The sequence below is a fragment of the Gossypium hirsutum genome, chromosome A11, assembly GCF_007990345.1.
Source record: "Gossypium hirsutum isolate 1008001.06 chromosome A11, Gossypium_hirsutum_v2.1, whole genome shotgun sequence".
Lineage (NCBI taxonomy): Eukaryota > Viridiplantae > Streptophyta > Magnoliopsida > Malvales > Malvaceae > Gossypium > Gossypium hirsutum.
In genome coordinates, this window is record NC_053434.1 from 111,181,401 (window position 1) to 111,203,263 (window position 21,863).

Genomic DNA, 21,863 nt, shown 5'->3' on the forward strand with positions numbered 1-21,863 from the left:
TTGTAATGCATCTGTCCTTTTCTTTTTTCAGAATCGCATGGCGCAAGTACTACGTAGGAAGCCAAAAACACGTTAAAAAGGAAACCCAGATTGAATGCAAGATCGCCAAGCATTTTTATTTTCCTTTTTAACATTCTCATAATTCCTAGTTATTCACCATTTTCAAAAAAAATTTCGAGTTTTCAGGACAAAATAAAAAATAAAAAAGATGGGGGAAGAAAGGGCTACGGTGCTACAGTAGGAATCTTTGCTTGTTAGAGAAGGAGCTGGTGAGAATAGTTCAAGTGTCACGACTACACTCGTTCTTAGCACCTTTGTGGCAGCTAGCATTTCCTTTGGAGTTGGATATATTGTAAGTAGATCCCACATTTTGCATATGCCAAAGCATAAGTTACTTCTCATTCACCATGTTCCATCTACTTGACAACCTCTTCTACTTCTGACCCAATTTTAGTTAGCTTGTATTTTTTGAATTGTTGTTTACTTGTCGTTGAAGTTTGATTGACTGCTAGAGCCTTTTTCATGATTTTTGTTTTCGACGGGCTGGATATACATCACCTAATCAGTCTGTAATCATGGAGGACCTGGGTCTTTCTATTGCAGAGGTAATACAAAATGCTGGATATTCCTCATTTTTGTTATGTGGGTGTAAAGAGAAGCCAGTTTGAACTTTTAAATAAGTACTCTCTGTTCTCTGCAGTTTTCACTTTTTGGTTCACTGTTAAACCTTGGATCAATTCTAGGGGCATTAGTAAGTGGGAAGACTATAGATCTCCTTGGTTGTAAAGGCGTAAGTTTCGATATGACTACTGAACTGACCATACTATCTCTAGCCATTTATTGTTTAATTCCTTAATGTCTTGAACCAGACCATGTGGGTTTTGTACTTATTCTACATAGTGGGATGGCTTGCAATAGCATTTGCAAAGGTTTCTTCTATTTTTTCATTCACTCTACTGACTTTTCTTTTATGGATATGCTCTTACGTCTTTAATGTTGTATTTTCGTGTGTTGGAAAGGTTCCTTGGTTGCTTGATGTAGGAAGATTATTGCTGGGATTCAGCAATGGAATTGCTGGTTATTTGGTATATGTTGTAAACATTCCATTTCCCATTTGATACATTTAATCATATAACGATGGCTAATGGTATAAACATTTCAACCCCAAACAGTTGCCAGTATATCTTGCTAACACCGAAAAACCTTAGGGGAAGATTTACTGCTGGAGTACAGGCAAATTCTGAACTTAATCAAATTCGGGTTACTGTTAGTAGGTGCATCATGTTCTTAACAGCTGATTCTGCAGACGATGGCTATCTTAGGCCTTTCAACGATGTATATAGTTGGTCCTTTCATCAATTGGCGCATCTTGGCTCTAATCGGTACCAAACTTTCTTGCCATGTGAACTGTATTAGAACTGCAATCTAAACTTAACTTCTTTTTTTTTTTTGGGGGGGGGGGGTTATTTTATGCGTAGGTATAATTCCGAGTCTTGTACAACTCCCTCTTCTATTCTACATTCCAGAGTCTCCTAGATGGCTGGTGAGTCAGATTTTAAGATTTGATTTCTTTGTGTTGCAAAACAATGCCTGAAATAATGTAGTTTTGCTTTAACTTTTGATTTCTCTGTAGGTAAATGTTGGTCGAGAAGAGGAGTTTGAAACCGTGCTGCGGTCCCTCAGGGGAAAGAAAGCCAATGTTTTTGAGGAAGCAGCTTCTATAAAAGTAACATTTCAACATCATATGCATAACTTCTGTAAGAAAACAGGTACAATGTTGCTTGAAGAAAAGAAATAAGATCAGATCCTTTTCAGGACTATGCGGATTCACTCAAACGATTGTCAGGGGGAGGAATGTTGGATTTGTTTAAGCCAAAATATTTTCATTCCCTAATTGTAAGAACCGAATCATGATTTCACAACTTCTAGTTTCTCTTTGTAAGTGTCTTTTATCTATAAACTTCTCAAATTGCTCACAGATTGGAATTGGGCTGAAGGTACTTCAACACTGAGGAGGGAGCAATGCATATACATATTACTCGGGAGTTATTTTTACCTCTGCAGGTAAATGATGTGTCCTAAACCCTAATAATATCTACATCACATTATTAAAATGAACAAAAAAAATCTCAACCATTTTACAAGATGAGATTCTTTTTATTTTCTGTAGGCTTATCGAAATACGTCGGGCTTAGTACGTTGGCTGTTATCCAGGTCCTATGCTCCTATGCTGTTTTAAAATTATGAACTGCATATATGAGAAACTGAATATTCCTATATTCATGTTTATAGATGATAACGGCGATTGTTGGTGCAAGTTTAATCGATAAGTTCGGAAGACGAGCACTTCTTCTGGTCAGAAAACTGAGAAATTTTCTGAATTGAAAGGTGTTTTCTGGCTAAATAGTTGGCTGATATTGCAATATTTTTCAGGTATCTTCAGCTGGATTATGCTTTGGCAGCTTCCTTACTGGGATATCATTCCTTTTACAGGTTTCTTTTGAAAAAACAAAACTACATTCTTTTATATTTTGACTGTTCTTTGTGCATAACAGAAAACAGACTTTTGGCGGCTTTTTTTTACGTCGCTATATGTAACACCATTAAAATTAGCGGCATTTGTTTGAAAAAAACGCTGCTAAAGACCAAGACTTTTAGCGACGCTTTTTTAAAAAACGCCGCTAATTTGTCCAGTTTTGCAATATGTATTTTTGCACCTATATCCAACCCTCCTACAAGAAATTCAACCAAAAACAGCAAATATACCATGAAATCCAACCAAAACCCGTAAATTTAAATAATACAAAATTATACGAAAATATATTATATAAATTGTAAATGAATATTCAAAATATTCTTACAATAATGTTAAAAGTTACAAGAAAACAAATGTCTAAGATGGCTAATTTTGAAATTGTTGGAACATAGTCATCATAGACTGAAGCTGTAGCTGGAGTTCATTGTATTTTCTGTTCTGCTCCGCCTCCCTCGCTGCTGCCTCCGCCTCCCGCGCTGCTGCCTCCGCTCTAAGTTGAGAAATTTGCTCATCTGTGCTAGCTTGTATCTGAACTATCTGATCTTTTAGCCTCTGAACTTCAGCTTGACTTTGACTCCCGGAAGGCATGTATTGGTGCGAGGTGGATCCAAAATATTGGGTCGGGTTAACACCAGATCCTTGAAATCTAACACGACCATACCTTTCAAGACCCAAAACTTCATTAATAATTCTGTTATAAATATCCTCAAAATTAACAGAACTATCAGTCGAAGCAGTCGCTTTATACTCTGTCTTCTTATCTTTTAGTTTCTCCTAATAAATCAGTCAAAGAGTTAGAAACGAAATATACAATAAAAAGGAATACAACATAAAAACGACGAATTAAAACATTATAATTAAATATTATAAATATTTATAATGAATCAAATTTTATTAAGTAAATATACCATAATTTCTGCAGCCTCAGATGTCATCGGAGTTCCATCTTTTTTCCTGTGCGTAATGTCAAAAAGCTGAAGGCGTCCAACTTTTTGACCAGACGAGGCTTCCTACAATATAGTAGTAAAAATATTATTTAATAGTAAAAAGTCATTAATACTTGATAGAATTAATAAATCCATAGTACCGCGGCCTGAGCTACACAAGCAAAACTTCTCGACCCTGCCGTGTGCGTAAATTTTTGTTTTTGCCTGCTGCTTGTTCCAACTCGCTCACGGTCCTACATAATGAAATTATTATTATGTATATAGTAAATACTATAAACCAAAAAATTTATAAGAGTTTGCAAGTACATAATACCTCTCCTTTCTTCGAATTCCAAAATCAAACCGCATCTTCCCATTGGTACCTCAGCATTCCCGGTGGGACATTTTGCAATTTTTCTTCGAGGCTTATGGGTTTTTTAAAATATTCTTTTTTCAAAATGCTTTTATGGTCTCTCCATTTTTTTACCCAATGCCTTCTTGATATAGGCATCAGAGACCTCTAAAGCAAACCTCTCCTAAAAAAACACAAGTTTAGGAAGTAAATATAAATGAAACTTAAACCAAAGTATTATAAATTACATTAACGTTTTGTTACCTTAATATTAGAGAGAGCTTTATTTTTATTGCTATCATGCATGTTATGCCATGATTCGTAGTTGATGGGCAACATATTTTCATTTCGTGCTATAATGCCCAAATAGCCTGCTAAAAGCCGAGCTTCTTGTCCAACAGGCTGACCATGACTGTTTCTAGTTACTTTGACACGCTCGACAGAATTTAAGTTATATAAGTCTGTTAGGAGCGTACGTCCTCGACCTCTGCGCGTCCCACCATTTTCAGCTGAAAAATAATATATTATTACTATATTGAAATTTAAAAATAAATCAGTAATAAAATTTAATACAATTTGTAAAATAAACTTAACATTACTTTGAAATTCCACAGACTCGTCAAGTGTCTCCGGCACGCTTGAAGATCCAACAACTGTCTGCTGTTTAGTACTTACTTCTTTCGAATTTGTAGTATTCTGTACAATACTAAGATCTCTTAATCTTCTTCTAGGCATTTTTCCTGCAACACATAAAATAGTTAAAATTTTAGTAAGAAATAACAACAATAGTAAATATAAAATAGTTAAATTATATAACATGACCAATGTTAAAATTATAACATTACATATAAATAAAAAATAATAAAATCTTACTACATCATAAATCGTAAATATCTTCGTTCACATCCTGACGAACCCATTGAAATTGTGTACTAGTACTAGGGATATTTTCATTTAAGTTTTGTTCTGGAAAAGGCAAAGTTTTTTATCTTTCAACGATGTCATCTCTACTTCCATTCCCCATTTCAAACAAGTCTAGGGGTGTTTCGGAGTACAACGTACCAACCCTCATCAATTGGATCTTTCGAGTAAAAAACTTGTTTAACTTGAGAAGAAAATACATACGGCTCGTTTATCAAATGTTCTCCAGTGTGAATTAATCGAGAGAAATTCACCATTGTAAAACCAAACTGATCATTTTTAATTCCGCGAGCAGTATTAGCATCAGCCCAATCACATCGAAATAAGAAAACTTTCCATTTTCCATAGTAATCCAACTCAATAATGTCGGTTAGAAATCCGTAATACTCTACATTTCCCTCGACAGGATTACTGTCCCTAGCACTAGCGTAACTTGTAATTAAAGAATTAACAACTACTCCACAATTTTGAGTTCTCCTCAATCTCTCGCGATATTTGGTATGAAATCTGAATCCATTCATGATGAAGCCACTATATCTTTTTACTACTCGATTCGGACCTTGAGAAAGCCATTTAACTTCGTCATTAATGACATTCCCACTCCAAACCTATTGAATCAAAAGTAAATTGAGTAATTGTAAATGTTATGAGAAAACATTATTATTTGTCAATAAAATGTTGAGTTGCATACCGTTTGGCTTAACCATTCATGAAAAGATTCTGTGAATAACTTATTAATCTCGCGATGTTGTAATCTTCATGAGCGTGAACGAGATCTTAAGATTTGTTTGTACTCACTATGTTAAAAACATGTTTAATTCGTTAAAAAATTAACAAATAAAAAAAGATGAATATTTATCATATTCTAGAACTTACTTGCGTAATTGTTCAAGTGCATCGTGGTGGAAAAGAACATATCTATGTGCTTGTATCCAAGATCGGTCATCTAATTCTGCAATTTCAACTTTGCCGATTGGTTCTCCATAACTTTGAAATAAATAAGTTTCGGCCAAGTAGGATCATTGAGTCCGGCATTTCTACTTGGTCTATTCAATCTTGTTTCAACATTTTCTAAATATCTAGAACAGAATGTCATACACTCCCCTGCCAAGTAGCCTTCAGCAATTGATCCTTCCGAATAACGCTTATTACGGCAATAAGACTTCAATTTGCTTAGGAACCTAAACACCATATACAACATTATCAAAACTGGTAACTATAGGTATAAAGGTGAATGCCTTTGAAATAAATTAGCACCTTTCAATTGGATACATCCAACGATAGAAATTTGGCCACCAATTATTGCTTCACGAGGGAGATGAATGACAAGGTGCACCATAATAATGAAGAAGGAAGGTGGAAAGATCTTCTCCAAATTGCATAATGTCAAAGCGGCTCGATCTTGTACTTTTTCAAGTTCTTCGACATTTAGAACTTTGCCACAAATTGCTTTCATTATATTGGATAGTTCAATTATACAGGACATTACCTTCTTTGACATACAGCACCGTAAAGCAACTGGAAGTAGATCTTGCATCAAGATGTGATAGTCATGTGATTTTAATGAATATAGTCTTCGATCTTTAAGACTTACACATCAAGATATATTTGATGCATACGCATCCGGAACCTTTATATCCTTCAACACCGTGCAGAACATTTCTTTCTCTTCCTTTGACATTGCAAAAATTGTAGGCGGCAACCAATATTTTCCATTAGGAAGTACTTAGGGATGAAGATCACGCCTAATTCCCATGTGAACTAAATCAAATTGACTCTGAAGATTATTTTTTGATTTACCATCAACGTTCAAAATTGTCTGGATGATGTTCTCGTAGACATTCTTCTCAATATGCATCACATCAAGATTGTGGCATAATATGTGATGCTCCCAATAAGTCAACTCAAAAAAAATATTTCTTTTCTTCCACAAGTCCGCCTCATTAGGGTCATCCTCCTCGTCAGATTCATCATCAGATTCATCCCTCGATCGTCTATTTGTTTGTCTGTTAGATGGTTGATTCAGCTTCCCGTAACTGAAATCCATATCTTTTAACATGAATAAGATTTCAAATCCAATGGTCTGCTCAGGAGCTTTTTCAACTCTTCAGTACCGTCAAATAAAGCCCTCTGAAATCTATAGCTATGATTTTCAACTAACCACCGACAATGCCCCATATAGCAGAACTTCTTCCCATTATATAACCACTGTGAACACGTTTGAGCAGCACAACAAGGACAAGCATAACGTCCTCTGGTACTCCAACCAGATAAATTCGCATATGCCGGGAAATCATTAATTGTCCACAGCAAAGCAGCACGTAGGTAAAAGTTCTCCTTTCTCAATACATCATACGTCTCAACACCCGCCCATAATTGTTTTAACTCTTCAATAAGTGGCTGCAGATATATGTCAATATCATTTTCGGGGTCTTTCTTTCTGGGGATAATCATAGATAATATCAAAGAAGATTGCTTCATGCAAAGCCATGGAAGCAAATTATAAGAAACAAGGACCACAGGCCAAGTACTGTACGAAGTGCTCATGATTTTAAAAGGATTAAATCTGTCAGATGCTAACCCGAGCCTTACACTCCGAGGATCACTTGCAAAGCTTGGAAATTTATTGTCAAATGATTTCCATGCTAAAGAATCTGCAGGATGCCTTAATAATCCATCATCCGTTCGTTGATCATGATGCCACGTCATAAACTCGGCTGTCTTTGACGACATGAATAGCCTTTGAAGCCTTGGGATTAGCGGGAAATATCGCAAAATCTTGTTCGGCTTCCTTATTGACTGTGGCCCATATTCATCCTCATTAACATCTTCTGCATCTCTATTCATCCAACGAGATTCACCGCAAACATGACAAGACTGTTGATTTCTCTGATCACCCCAATACAACATGCAATCATTTGGGCAACTATGAATTTTGTTGTACCCAAGGCCCAAATCTTTTATCACTTTCTTCATGTCTTTACATGATTGAGGGATTTTTGCAAACGGGAACATTTCTCTCAAAAGCTCTAACAGCATTGTCAAAGAGTTTCCGGTCCACCCTCCCAAACATTTTAAGTGGAAAAGGTGAATACAGAATGACATTTTCGAAAATTTTGATCCCTCATAAAGTTATTCATTCATTTCACCAAGTAATGTGTAGAACTTCGCCGCTTCTTCATTCGGTTGTTCATCCGGTACACTTCTTCTCGTTTCCATAAAAGTATTCCCACCGATATTATAATCATCGGATGCAACATAGTTTGGTGGAAATGATTGGAAGCCTTCACTCCGCATATTAAATGTATCCCGCATCATACCTTCCATGTTATCTTCTCTAACATACTGACGGTAACCACTATAAGGATAACCCGGATTAATCGTCGAAGAGGCTCCACTAGGTGTACACTCTCCATGGAAAATCTATTTTTTATACCCCCGAATGAAGCCATCAACAATTAGATGTTCGTAGACAACTTCACAATAATGCCAATAGATATTGCCACACTTCTTACACAGGCAAAGAATCATATTCTCTTGGCTTGAATTGTGAAATGCAAAATCTAAAAAAGATTGAACTCCATTTTGATACTGTTGCTTGCCCTTGAGAAATTCATCCAAGTCCTATCCATTTCGTAGTTGTTGAAGTCTAAAGTTGGCAATAAGTTACACGGGTAAGTTGTTTATTATGTAAGTCTTGATATGATATATATTTATGTTTTATGTAAGTTATGTAGATTATGTAAGTTATGAAATTTGAACTTTAAACTATATGCTTTTAAGGAAATTATTAGATTAAACTACATGTATTAGTTAAGTTATGTAAGTTGTGTAATTTATTTAAGTAATGATCAATATTAATACTATTTTGATAAAAATTAGTTATAACTTTTAAAGACATTTAAAATTATTAAATATTAAAATCAAACATTATTTATATAAAACAATTGTAATTTGAATATAATAATATAAAAAAGAATCGTAGTTTAATTTTTATATTATAATATATTTAAACAATGATCAATATTATTATATTGATAAAATTATTTATAAGTGGCCCTTCAGTCGTTGAATTTTTTAAATCTTTTTTAAGGTCGATAGAATTATTTATAAGCTCCATAGAACTTTTTTTGAAATCTTTTTTTTTATAAAAATACCTTTAATAATATTAAATATTAAAATCAAACATTATTAATATAAGAAAATAGTAATTTGAATATAATAATATCAAAAAAGAATCGTAGTTTAATTTTTATAAGTAAATTGGAAATAAATTAAGGTTATATAAATATTCAATAGTAAATGAGCTCGATAGAACTTTTTTCAAGTCTTTTTGAATTTTTTAAGATTCATCATACGTGGCGTTGTTACACCTAGGGAGGATCCATTATATCTTACAGCTCGATATAAGGCAACCCGTCAGGTTTCCAGCCTATATACTTTGAATCTTTAAAATATTTAAAATAAGGTTGGAGAGAAGGTCAGCTATTGTTGTAATTTTAATGGACAAGCAAGCTACATGGTAATAAAATTAATTCATACTTATTCGTACTTAAGTTGAATCAAATAATAATTAAGTTGAACCAAATATAAAAACTTATTCATACTTATTCATACTTTAAATAATAATTAAGCTACAAGAATCAGGTCTGGTTCAAGTTTATTTAAAGGGCTGCAATTCATACATTTAAAGGGCTGCAATTCATACATTTGATTAATGTTATGAAATAAAGGGTGTGCTTGTTTTTCTATCCCATAAAGGATATCCCACATGCGCATATTACTGTAAGTTGAACTATACCTCATGGTTAAGTAAGCAAAATTGTACAAACACATACAAGCATATCTAAATAACCAAATTTCACTTGCAACATAACCAATTCATACATTGCTCACTTGATTAACATTAATCATTTTTCATGTCATTTAGCCAAATCAAAACATGTCAATTTCATATGCTATAAATCATGCTGAAATTTCATATACACAAGTAAATCAATTTATATATATTCGGTCATTTAATATGACTTCAATATAACAGTTAAAACATATTCATTCTTGCCATCGTAAACCAAACATAAATAGTCAAATATCATAGCCGAACATACAATAACATATATATATATAACAATTTGACCTTTACATCCCAAATCACCAAAATTCATGACATAAGTACATATGTATTCATTTATCTATCATCAACCAAATATAACAACTCATCACTGCCATTTCCCAAACTAATAAATAAACAAATTACAGTCAAAATGTAATTCAATAATAAACCATACCCAAAACACATCCAACAACCATACTTAATTCACTTGAGCCGAATTATAACAACCACAAATGCATATCATACCAATTAACAATCTTACCAAGATGAGCTAATTATAAACCATACTTATCATTACTTCATACCAAATCATATATCTAAGTAAAATGATTTTTTTCAAAATCATCATGATGAAACTATTTTTTATGCGAATTTTGAACTAAAACGTACCTTAATAATTTCAACAAGCTGGTCTACTCCACTCTCACCAGGAAACAGAGGTTGGAGTCAGAAAAGTAGTATTTGTTAAGTAATTGAAAGTGAAAATGCATATAAATAAGCAAAAAGAAGTATGCAATGAAATACGTGCTCGATAGTACCTAGAACTGATGTAAGATATGTTTGGTTCCCCTTTCACCTGACAAAGTAGTTTTTCAACAACCTGGTCTACTCCACTCTCACCAGCAAACAGAGGCTGGAGTAAAAAAAGTTGCATTTCTTAAGTAAGTTAAAGCAAAAATGCATAGAAATAAGTTAAGTAATTTAGCAACAAAACATGTACCTAGAACAGATGTTAATGGCTGTGGTGTATTTAGTTGCACCAAATATTAATTTAGGTGCTCGATAGTACCTACAAAAGATGTAAGATAATAAGAGTAGCACCAAATATATTTCAGTTCAAGCAAATATAAAAACTTGATAATATCAATACCAAATATTACTTCGAAGATTAAATGGCAACTTCAGTTGAACCAATAGTTGCAGACACATGAATTATTCATTTGAATTATTCTTGTAAGATTAACGTTTAATGCTACTTGTTTAAGACTAACTTCCTACATGTTTGTAAGTTCAACCGAATATGTACTTCAATCCTACTTAATGCTATGTTACACGAACTGTTCTCGTTTTCTGAAAACTGGCACATATGCCTTGCACATATTCAGAGGATTGAGATAAAATCCTTCAAACATACGGAAAAGCTTCGAAAATATTGAACACAAACTAGTATCTGACACGCGATTATACGCATTTGAGATCAAACATGACAGGAGTCGTTCTTTGCATATATAAATGCAAGGTACCAGCAATGCCTATTCGGATCAAAATTACATTTATCAAATAAAACAATTGCTGGCGATCATTTAAAATACTAATAATTCAGGTATGGTAGCTTCTGCTGCTTTTCCCAAATTCAAACTAGCAAAAAATATCTCCTCGCATATAACAGCTCAAAGAGAAAATAATTGGGCAAAAACATGAAATCCAGATTAAATTAGGCATAAATTTAGCATAACTACTACAAAGGAATAAACATTCCATAATTCCAAAAACCTTATAGTACCCAAATAAATGTGTGTTAAAATACCCAAAAAGTAATTCAGAGAAAAAAGAAATTAAAAAGGGAAAGAGAGAAGAAATTAAATGAAACACAAACCTTACATGGAATTCATCACTTTTTCTAAGCAAGACTCAATGCTTTATAGTACCCAAATAAATGTGTAAGGGCTAAAGTAAAAAAAGTGATAAAGTTCAAGACTCTTTTTGTTACTTTAGTCTTCCAAAGAACAACAATAAATATAAAACTAATATTTGAAATAAAAGAGAAATAAATTAGCTTTGGATATGGAAGGGCGTAATGAACCTTGCACATGTATTATATATATTAAAACGGATGACCATGTTCATAGATGAACATCATAAAAAGAATTTCAATATGAAAAAAAAATTAATATACAATAAAATAATAATTTTTCTTGGGTAAAAAGTCTTGTTCATTTATAATATTATCAGCCGTAATGGTTATAACTTCGAGTTTAACCCTATCAAGGTCTATAGACTAAATGTTTCAAACATTTGAATGCCTCTAATAATTAGCATTGTCACACACCAACTTAATAATCCATATATATATATAGACTCCCATCAATTAAATAATGCAGGGAGAAAAAGGATAGTGACCTTAATGGTTTGATCCTTTGCAGCAGTCAACACCCAATTCCCATTCTGGTTCCAACTGACACAAAGTACTGTATTTTTATGGCCATGACTGCAAAAGACTTGCATTACTTCTCAAAATAATTAAAATCGTTAGCATTTCTATGAGTTTCACCAAGATATTTACTCACAGCGAGCAAAGCTCTCTCCTGTCTTAGCATCCCAAAGTTTCACAATGTTGTCTTTTCCACTTAAAGAGAAGCCAAGCATGACATTAGAATGACAACTTGCAAAATGATCATGCAAAGGTTGAGGAGGAAGTGGTTGTAATGTACTTATAAGGAGAAACAATTTTAAAAGTTCATTATTCCCTTTTTGGGAATAAACAATGAAGGCTCATCAGATTGGTCTGTGTTAAAATAGTCATAAATTTTGACATATTATTGATAATGAATTTTTACAACAATTTCAAATTTTAAGATGAAATACAAACGAGAAAGAAGTGCAAACTGAAAAGATGATAAATTTAAAGAATAATAGAAAAAAAACGTAAGAAAGGTTTGAATAATACTTGGGGAGATCTGGAGAGTGAAGTGGAATCGAGGATTTGAGAGAGAAAGAGAGTTAAAAAAAGAAAGGAAGATTGATTGAGAAGAAACACCAAGCTCAGGCCTTGAATCGGTGAAATATGGAGGAAAGCAACTTAGGGTTTGATTTGGGGAAACTGAGGGTATAGGGGAAACTTTGTTTTGGGAAAAAATACTAAGTATCGGGGCTTACCTTAGGGATAAAGAGTATGAAAAAAAAACGACGCCGTTTAACCTATTAAAACTCAAATATTTGCGGCGTTTTTATTTAAAACGCCGATATAGGTAAACTTTTAGTGGCGTTTTTTTTATTACAAACGCCACTATAGCTTATTTTTGTGGCTTTTTTTCAAAAACACCACTAATGCACAATTTTAATATTTTTTTCATTTTTAACATATATTTTCTATGCTTTTTTATTTCAAATTTTCCTGCTGAGATTATCATTTTTTTAAATTTTTTTATTTAACTTTGTAACTAAAATATTAAATTTTAAGTTTTTAAGTTTTTAATTCCAAAATTAAACCCTAAACCCTAAATTACAAACTCTAAACCCCAAACCTAAAATCCCAAACACCAAACCCTAAGCCCTAAACCATAAACCACAAAACTCAATCCACAAACTCTAAACCTTAAAACCCTAAATCTCCCTAACCCAGTATAACCCTTAAATATTAAACATGTATACTCTTAAACCCTAAACCCTTAAACACTAAAAATAATCCTAAACTCTAAACCCTAACCCTAACACCCTAAAACACTAAAAATAAAATCTTATTGCTTACCAGCTTAAACCCTAACCTTAAACCATGATAGCATAATCCCTAAATCCTTGAACAATGCTAAGACCCTGACCCTATACCATAAACCCTAAACCCTAAACCCCAAACACTAGACCTTAAACCCTAATTAACCCCTAAAGTATAAATCATAAACCATAACCCCTAACCCCAACCTATATCCCTTAAACCCTAAACTACAAAACATAATTCATAAACCATTGAACCTTAACCCCTAAACTCCTAACCCCTATCCAAATAACCCTTAAACCTTAATATCGCTAAACACTAAGATCTTAGACCCTAAACACTAAACCCCAAATAATAAACTTTAAAACACTAAACCCGTATCCTCTATCCTCTTACCCCATATAAACCCCTAACACCTAACCCATAAACCTTAAACCCATATATATCCCTTAATCCTAACCACTAACCACTAACCCTTAAACCCTAAACCCCTAACCTCTAAAATTATAAACCTCAAACCCTAAATCATAAAACATAAATAATCAACCCTAAATCATAACCCTTAAACCCATAACCCCTAAACCTATAAAAATATTAAATTTAAAAATCAGTTTAAATAGAAAATTTTAAATTCATTAAAAAAATAAGTTAGACTAAAACATTTAATACCTGAGTTTGGTCTAATCCGTTTTCAACTTCATAATATTTTATATATATACTATGTAATTTTATAATTTATAAAAAAATAAATTTATACTAAATATATAATAGTAGTCTAATATAAACATTAAAATAATATTATGATAACTATATAAAAAAATTAAATAAATAAAAATATTAAATTAAAATGACATAATTATTACAAAAATAAAAAATATAATATGATTGGACTTAAAATAGACTTAGGTTAATCATTTGCAAGTATTAGTGGGCTTTAACAAAATGTTAAACCTATATTTTAAACCCTACTAAAAATAAATTCAAACAAATATAAAATATATGATATTATATTTAGCACCCATAAACACCTAATATTAAGTAATAAAGAACTCAAAAATGTAATGATTTTGTTGTCTTTTACTTTGTTTAAAGAAAGAAAATGTGTCTACCCCATAAACTCTAGCGGCGTTTTTCGAGAAACGCCGCTAATGCCATTGAAGTTCAAACAAAATGACGTGGATCTGCTTAATGTTTTAGCGGCGTTTTTAAAAAACGCCGTTAAAGATTGATGTATTGCGGCATTTTTAGTAAAGCGCCGCTAATGCCATTGAAGCTAATTTAAAACGACGTCGTTTTGATTAACCTATTAGCGGCGTTTTTGGAAAACACCGCTAATGGAGAGACCTATAGCGACTTTTTTTACAAAAATGCCGCTAAAGTGCGAGCTATTGCGGCGTTTTTAGGACAGCACCGCTAATGTCATTGAAGCTCATAAAAAACGACGTCGTTTTGCTTAACATTTTAGCGGCGTTTTGCCAATAAAGCTCATGTAAAGCGGCGTTGTTTTGCTTAACCTTTTAGCGGCGTTTTACCAAAACGCCGCTAAAACTCCATCTATTCGATTTTTTCTGGCGTTTTCGTTTAAAACGCAGCTAAAAGTCTGTTTTGGTGTAGTGACTTAAAACTTAAATGACCACAAGCAGGGTCATCACTTGTGGAGGGGAGAAACTCGAATTTTGGCACTGATTAGCATTTGGGTAAGTTGCATTCTCTTCTGGCATAGCATACGAGAATGTAATTTCTTTATTCTTTTTACTTATTTGAGTGTATATTTATATGTAAGCTACAGATGTAAGAGATTAAGAGAGAGAGTTCATTATTTGGCTTGTATGTCAGGTGTATATGGGCTCATACCAAGCAGGGATGGAAGGAATTCCATGGCTTATAGTGGCAGAGGTTAATTTACTTTGTTTTCTAACATCCTCTCCATTTACATACCAATCCTATGTTGTTCCGACTTAATTTTCTAGGAATATTCCTGGCTCTGGACAAGGGTACGTTGATATGCTCATCCAAAGATCTTCCGAATACTTGTTAAAAACTTATTCATACACGTAACCAAAACACACACCATTCAGCAAGTCAATCATAAATATGTTTTACTGCACATATTTAACAGTGAAGGGAATATGTTTCAGATTTTTCCCATAAACGTAAAAGGTGCAGCTGGGAGCTTAGCCGGTTTGACTGGGAATATTTGTTCTTGGACTGTTTCATACAGCTTTAACTTCTTATTCCAATGGAGCTCAGCAGGTAAGTAGTGTCTGAGGCGTTTTAACATTGTTTTAGCTTTGGATCAAAGAAGAATGACTTGTGTTGTGGAACTATTATAGGGACATTCTTCATATATTCAGCAATTTGTGGTGTTTGTGTCATATTTATTGCAAAGATGGTACCGGAGGCGAAGGGTCGTACACTCGAAGAAATACAAGCATCACTTACTACTTCTCCGTAGTGAGAACAAAGTGTAATGAGTTATTTTCCTGTAGTAATTATTTTATAATTTTTTAAAGTTAAATAACAAAATTTAAGCTTATTAATAGTTTAGTACCTAGGATGCAATTTACCCTTTAAAATTCTATATCATTAGTAGTTAATGAATGGCAAAAGCGGACAGAAAATATAACAGATGACTAAGTTGTTACTTTCTATAATGTACAAGGACTAGGTCATTTGCTAAGGAGCTAAAGTGCAATTTGGGTATAATACAATGTGGATGTCAGCTCTCATGACCGAAACGTATATTTCTATTTTATTTTGCTCGTAATGCACTCTTTACTCCCTAAAATATATCACTTTTCTCGCTTTAATTTTTAAAGATTTTTGTTCATTCCAGTCCCTAATATTATCAGACATTCTCAATTTAGTCCTTAATATTATTAAAAGTTCTCAATTCAATCACTTGGACGTTAAATAATCAGCCAGCCAATCATATGTTACATTGTGTCATACAATGACATCATTATGACATCATCATAAAAAAATCTTAGAAAATATTTAAAATTACCAAAAAAATTGTAAAAATTACAAATTGATGTAAAAAATAAAAATAGAAATTTATTAAAAATAGAAAATATATATATATATATAATTACAAAAAAAATATAAATATATATAAAAAATACTTAGATTTACAAAAAAAAATTTAAAAATAGAAATTTTAATATTTTTAAAATTTTATAAATCACATTTACTAAAACTTAAACATGATATCTTCACTCCTTGAAAGGATATCACTTATGATAACTGTTTTATAATTCAATCAATCGAAATTTATAATTGATGGTTTTTCTATACAATGCCTATAACTATCCATAGTCCCTCTCCAACTCTTAAATAAGTGGATAATGAACATCAACGCATTTGAACTCACGTCCTCCTGCACTATCAATAAATACTGTAGGTGGTATCCTTCCAAGAGACAAATATCTCATGTTCAAGCTCTAGTGAATGTGATTTATAATATTTTAATAATATTAAAATTTCTAATATATTTTTTGAAAAATATTTACTAATATTTAGTACTTTTTATATTTTAATTTTTTTTTGTAAATTTATAAATTTTTTTCTATTTTTTAGTAATTTTAAAAAAAAATCTATTTTTAGTAATTTTAATAATTTTTAAATATTTTTTTACAATTTTTATCATTTTTTCTATTTTTAATAAATTTAATAAAATTCCTAATTATTTAAATATTTTTTAATTTTTAAAAAAATTTTCAGATGATGATGATGTCATAGTGATGTAATTGTATGACATGTAGTAGCATATAATTGACTAGCCTTTTTTTAAAGCCAAAAAGATTGAATAAAAAATGTCTCATAATATTAGGGATTAAATTGAGAGTTAGGGACGAAGTTAGAAAAAAAAAACTTTAGAGAATAAAGTGGAAGCGGTATACTTAAGGGACTAAAAAGTACATTAAGCCTTTAACTTTTTGTTATGTGATATTTTTACACGTTGATGTCATTTCTCTCAAGGGTAGGTAGCAGAAATATCAAAGATGAAAAAGGAAAGCGAAATTTAGTGTAAGATTCCCAAGCACTTTTTATGTGCCACTAACATTCTCATCGTTGATTCATTATTAGTGTTTTTGCGTTTCCAGGACCAAAATAGAATGGGGGAAGAAAGAGCTACAGAGTTACAGTCCTAGTTTTTGCTTGTTAGAGAAGGACATGGTGGTGAGCAGCAGAATAGTTCAAAAATAACAACTACACTTGTTCTTAGCACCTTTGTGGCAGCTTGCATTTCCTTTGGTTTTGGATGTATATATTGTAAGTAGACTCACCACCGCATTTTGCATATGTCAAACCATAGCTTACTTTGATTATCTGCTAGTACCGTGGAAATGGAAATTACTGGTTGAGGCTTTTATTCCTTTTCCATGTTCATGGCTTTTTTTCAAAAATGGGATATTCATCACCTACTCAATCTGTAATCATGGAGGACCTGGGTCTTTCTCTTGCAGAGGTAACGCACAATGCTTACTAAAAGACTCCGGGACGATCATTTTTCTTACTTGTGTGGGTATAAAGAGAAGCCAACTTGAAAATTCAAACAACTCTATGTGCTGTGCAGTTTTCACTTTTTGGTTCACTATTAAATCTTCCATTCCTTCGTCGTAAAAGCTATTCCTGTTAAATAAGACAAGATATTTCTTGCAAGTTAAGTTAAACACAATATATTTTTTTTCTAAAAGATTTAATATTTATTAGTATAATATATTTAGCATTTATTAACATAATTTATTTGACCTAAGAATTTAGTCTATAAATAGGCTCTTTTATAATATTAGAAAACACTTCCATTAAAATATTAGAATTCATAACACTTTTAGAGAATTTTATGTTTACGTTTTTAGGGTTCTTTGTTTTTGAGTTTTGAGGTTTAATTTTTATCTCCATATTTTGTACTCTTTGTTTTTTTTTTGCTATTCTAGTAAAATTATCATTACCCGTGATTTTTATCCTCTTTGAAGAGGTTTTTCCACGTTAAATTTGTGTGTTCAATTTCTCAATTTCTTTCGCTATTGTTTACTTGTTTGTTGCTTAATCGGGTCAATCCCCAACAAATGATATCAAAGTCAGGTTCAATTTGTCGTAGATTAACCCATTCAAAGATGGCGGCAAAAAAGCTTGACATTGAGAAGTTCGATGGTGTCACAAATTTTAATCTGTGGCAAGTTCGAATGATGGCAATTCTAGCTCAGACTGGCCTGAAAATTGTCGTCGTCGAAGAAAAGTGTGAGAATATAGATCAGACTGAATAGGGAAAAACTTGATGAAAAGGCCATGTCTACAATCCAGTTGTGCCTTGCGAATAGGATACTGCAGAAGGTGTTGATGGAGAAAACATCATCCGCCTTGTGGAAAAGGTTAGAAATTCTTTATGTGATTAAGTATCTAGCTAACCATTTAGTGTTGAAACAACGTCTATTTACATTTCGCATGAATGAAGGTGAGCTTCTTAGAGATCACATTAGTCAATTTATTACTCTTTTAAATGATTTAAAGAATATTGAGGTTAAGATTGACAATGAAGATCAGGTTATGTTATTATTGTGCTCTTTACCCTCTTTATACAAGTCTTTCAGGGAGACTCTAATTATGACAGAGACAAACTTTCATTCGAGGATGTGGAGGGTCATTTATTGAGTAAAGACAAGCTCGACAATGAATTTGGTTCAGATAGCAAGTCAGATAGGCAAGTTTCCATTTGGTAGCATCAAAGAAGCGAGATAAAAGGTATCACTATTGTAAGAAGTCAGGTCACGTCAAAGCAGATTGTTATAAACTGCGAAATAAAAGGGCTATGAGAGTAACGAGGAAGATGTAGTTGGTGTTAATTTGGTTGACAAAAATGGTGATGATTTCTTGTTAGTGTCAACGAGCAATAACTCCGAGCTTATGTTCGAGTGGATCCTAGATTCAGAATGTTCTTTTCACATGTGTCCTAACAAAGAATGGTTCTCCACATACAATTCGGTTGAAGGTGGAGTTATGTGCATAGGAAATGATTCATCCAGTAAGGTAATCAGTATTAGTACTATTAAAATTAGGATACACGATGAGATGATTAGGACACTATCAGATGTCAAGAATGTACCTGATTTACAAAAAAAATCTCATCTCCTTGAGTATTTTAAACTCGAAAGGTTACATAATCAACATCAAGCCGAGCGATATTAAGGTGTCTTATAGGGCTCTCGTTTTGTTAAAAGGTAAAAGAACCGACGGTCTTTATATTCTAGAAGGTTTTATATTGACCAGTGAAGTCGGACATCCTTTGTCCGTTAAAAAGTCAACTCGTTTGGAGCAGAGACAATTTGGTCATAGGAGGGAAAAATATATGACCGTTTCGTTGAAGAGAGATTCTCTTTTGAATGTATGTTTTGAAATGTTAGGGCACTGCGTTCGTGAAAATCAAACCCAAGTTAGTTTTGATTTAGCAATGCACAAGTCAAAGGCTAGAAGTCTTCCAACTTTTGAGCACAGATTCAACTTAGTTAATTCCTTGCAAAGTTTAAGATAGACTCGTGGCGGGCTTTGGCAAGGATGGCATTGTGAGAATTAGTGTCAATGTGGGGATTGTTAAAGTTGTATGACCCAAATTCCGGTTAAATAAAATAAGAGATTGCTTGAAAGTCAAGTTAAACAAAATATATTTTATTTTTAGAAGATTTAGTATTTATTAGTATAATATATTTAACATTTATTAGCATAATTTATTTGACCTACGAATTTAGCCTATTTAAGCTCTTTTACAACCTTAGAAAATATACCCATTAAAAGATTAGAACTCATAATACTTTTGGAGAATTTATACGTTTTGAGGGTTCTTTATTTTTGGGTTTTGAGGTTTAGTTTTTATCTCCATCTTTTGTACTCTTCGTTCTTTTTCCATTATAGTAAAATTATCTTTACCCGTGATTTTTTATCAACTTTGGAGGGGTTTTTACACATTAAATTTGTGTGTTTAATTTTTCAATTTCTTCCGCTATTTTTTACTTGTTTGTTGCTTAATCATGTTAATCCCCAACAAAGATGTAAGCTTTTATATGACTACTAAATGACCAAACTGTTTCTAGCCATTTATTGAACAGTGGTCAGAAAATCATGTCTAATTCATCAATGTCTTGAACTAGACTATATGGGTTTCGAACATATTTTACATCATGAGATGACTTGCAATAGCATTTGCAAAGGGCTCTTCTGTTTTTTCACTCACTGTACTGACTTCTCCTTTATGGACATGATCTTACGTCTTTAATGTTGTATTTTTATGTGCTGGAAAGATTCCTTGGTTGCTTGATGTAGGAAGATTATTGATGGGATTCAGAAATGGAATTGCTGCTTATTTGGTATATGTTATAATTATTCCATTTCCCATTTGATACATATAATCATATGAAGATGGCTAATGGTATAAGTAATTCGACCCAGAACAATTGCCAATATATCTTGTTGAGTTAACACCGAAGAACCTTAGGGGAGGATTTTCTGCTAGAGTACAGGTAAATTCTAAACTTAATAAGATTTAGGTCACAGTTACTTGGTGTGGCATGTTCTTAGCAACTAATTCTGTAGATGACGGGTCTCGTAGCTTTCAATAATGTATATAGTTGGTCCTTTCGTCAATTGGTTGCATCTTGGCAGGGAGGTAGTTGTGTAAGGTATAACATTGTTTATACAAACGACAGAATAGTTCAAGGACATCGAGTCTACTGGTTGGCTAGTAAAGTAAATATACTTTCACAAGGGAAAGTTCAAGGGTTAATGCCTACCTATCCTATGCAACTATCGATCGTAGATTCTATCGCCACAACTAGTCAATGTTTTTCATTAAAGCTATCAATTTTCATTTATGTGGGGGATTGTTGGAAAAAAATAGATTTTTTAGAAACTTTGAGGAAACTTTGAGGCATATTCAAGATTAGTAAAGATGGAGATTTGAATCATAAAATTATGATTTTATTTTCTACTCTATGAGACCTTTACAACGATATATCCTATGCTCAAAATAGTTGAGTGATGAATGAGAAATTGATGCTTAAAATAAGCCACTTGTGAATTATGTTGAGGAAAATTGAAAGCCTAGTCCCACATTGGTTAGATATCAAGTGTGGAATATGCTTATATATATGAACCAACTTGGTGATTATTGAATGACTAAACTAATACTCTCCCTCGCGCCTTGGGGTGCAAATCCAAACCTGTCGGGGTTAGGGGTGCACCCACACCTAGGCTTATAGATATTTTGGCCCAATACGTAATTTTATTTTTCTAGCTTATCTGTTTGGAATTAAAGGAGTATTAAAAGGAGTTAATGGGTCCTTTAATTCAAACGTTAATTTGGGTTTAATGACTCTTTAATTCACGGACGTTATTAGCTCATTTAGTCAAAATTTCCAAAAGTTCTTCATTTGAATTTTATTTAAAACCAAATAATTTGTAGGAAAAGATACACATAGAATTTTCCAAAATTTCGAGAGATATTTTCCCTGCATATTTTTCAAACCATTTTTGGTGATAGACGAAGGCAAGGTTACAGTTTGTTGATCACTGTAGCCGTGCTACTATCG

The 21,863-nt window shown here is 32.6% G+C and overlaps 1 protein-coding gene and 1 long non-coding RNA gene across 6 annotated transcripts; one reads left to right on the forward strand and one right to left on the reverse strand.

The window, feature by feature from the left end:
• Window positions 1–110: 110 nt before the first annotated feature.
• On the forward strand, window positions 111–16,097 carry LOC107887860 (sugar transporter ERD6-like 15). 5 transcript variants are annotated; one of them, XR_005904442.1, is made up of 14 exons: window positions 111–605; window positions 701–929; window positions 1,020–1,085; window positions 1,173–1,382; window positions 1,479–1,543; window positions 1,634–1,726; window positions 1,816–1,896; window positions 1,980–2,064; window positions 2,171–2,355; window positions 2,434–2,493; window positions 14,896–14,978; window positions 15,118–15,275; window positions 15,420–15,534; window positions 15,615–15,636. XR_005904442.1 is itself a non-coding variant. In XM_041079843.1 (13 exons), exons 8-13 carry the CDS (start codon window positions 2,293–2,295, stop codon window positions 15,734–15,736), a joined length of 474 nt encoding a protein of 157 aa, XP_040935777.1. In that variant the 5' UTR covers window positions 111–605; window positions 701–1,382; window positions 1,479–1,543; window positions 1,634–1,726; window positions 1,816–1,896; window positions 1,980–2,064; window positions 2,171–2,214; the 3' UTR covers window positions 15,737–16,097. The 5 variants fall into 5 exon arrangements, 2 of the variants coding, with proteins under 2 accessions (XP_040935777.1, XP_040935779.1); XM_041079843.1 differs by having other exon boundaries at window positions 701–1,382; window positions 2,171–2,214; window positions 2,293–2,355; ... (1 more) ...; window positions 15,118–15,177; window positions 15,615–16,097; XR_005904441.1 differs by having other exon boundaries at window positions 701–1,382.
• LOC121209329 (uncharacterized) lies at window positions 10,238–12,308 on the reverse strand. Its single transcript, XR_005904446.1, has 4 exons — window positions 11,970–12,308; window positions 10,570–10,638; window positions 10,388–10,482; window positions 10,238–10,261 (listed from the first exon to the last, which is right to left on the reverse strand). It is a non-coding gene; the product is annotated as an uncharacterized lncRNA (long non-coding RNA).
• Window positions 16,098–21,863: the final 5,766 nt, after the last annotated feature.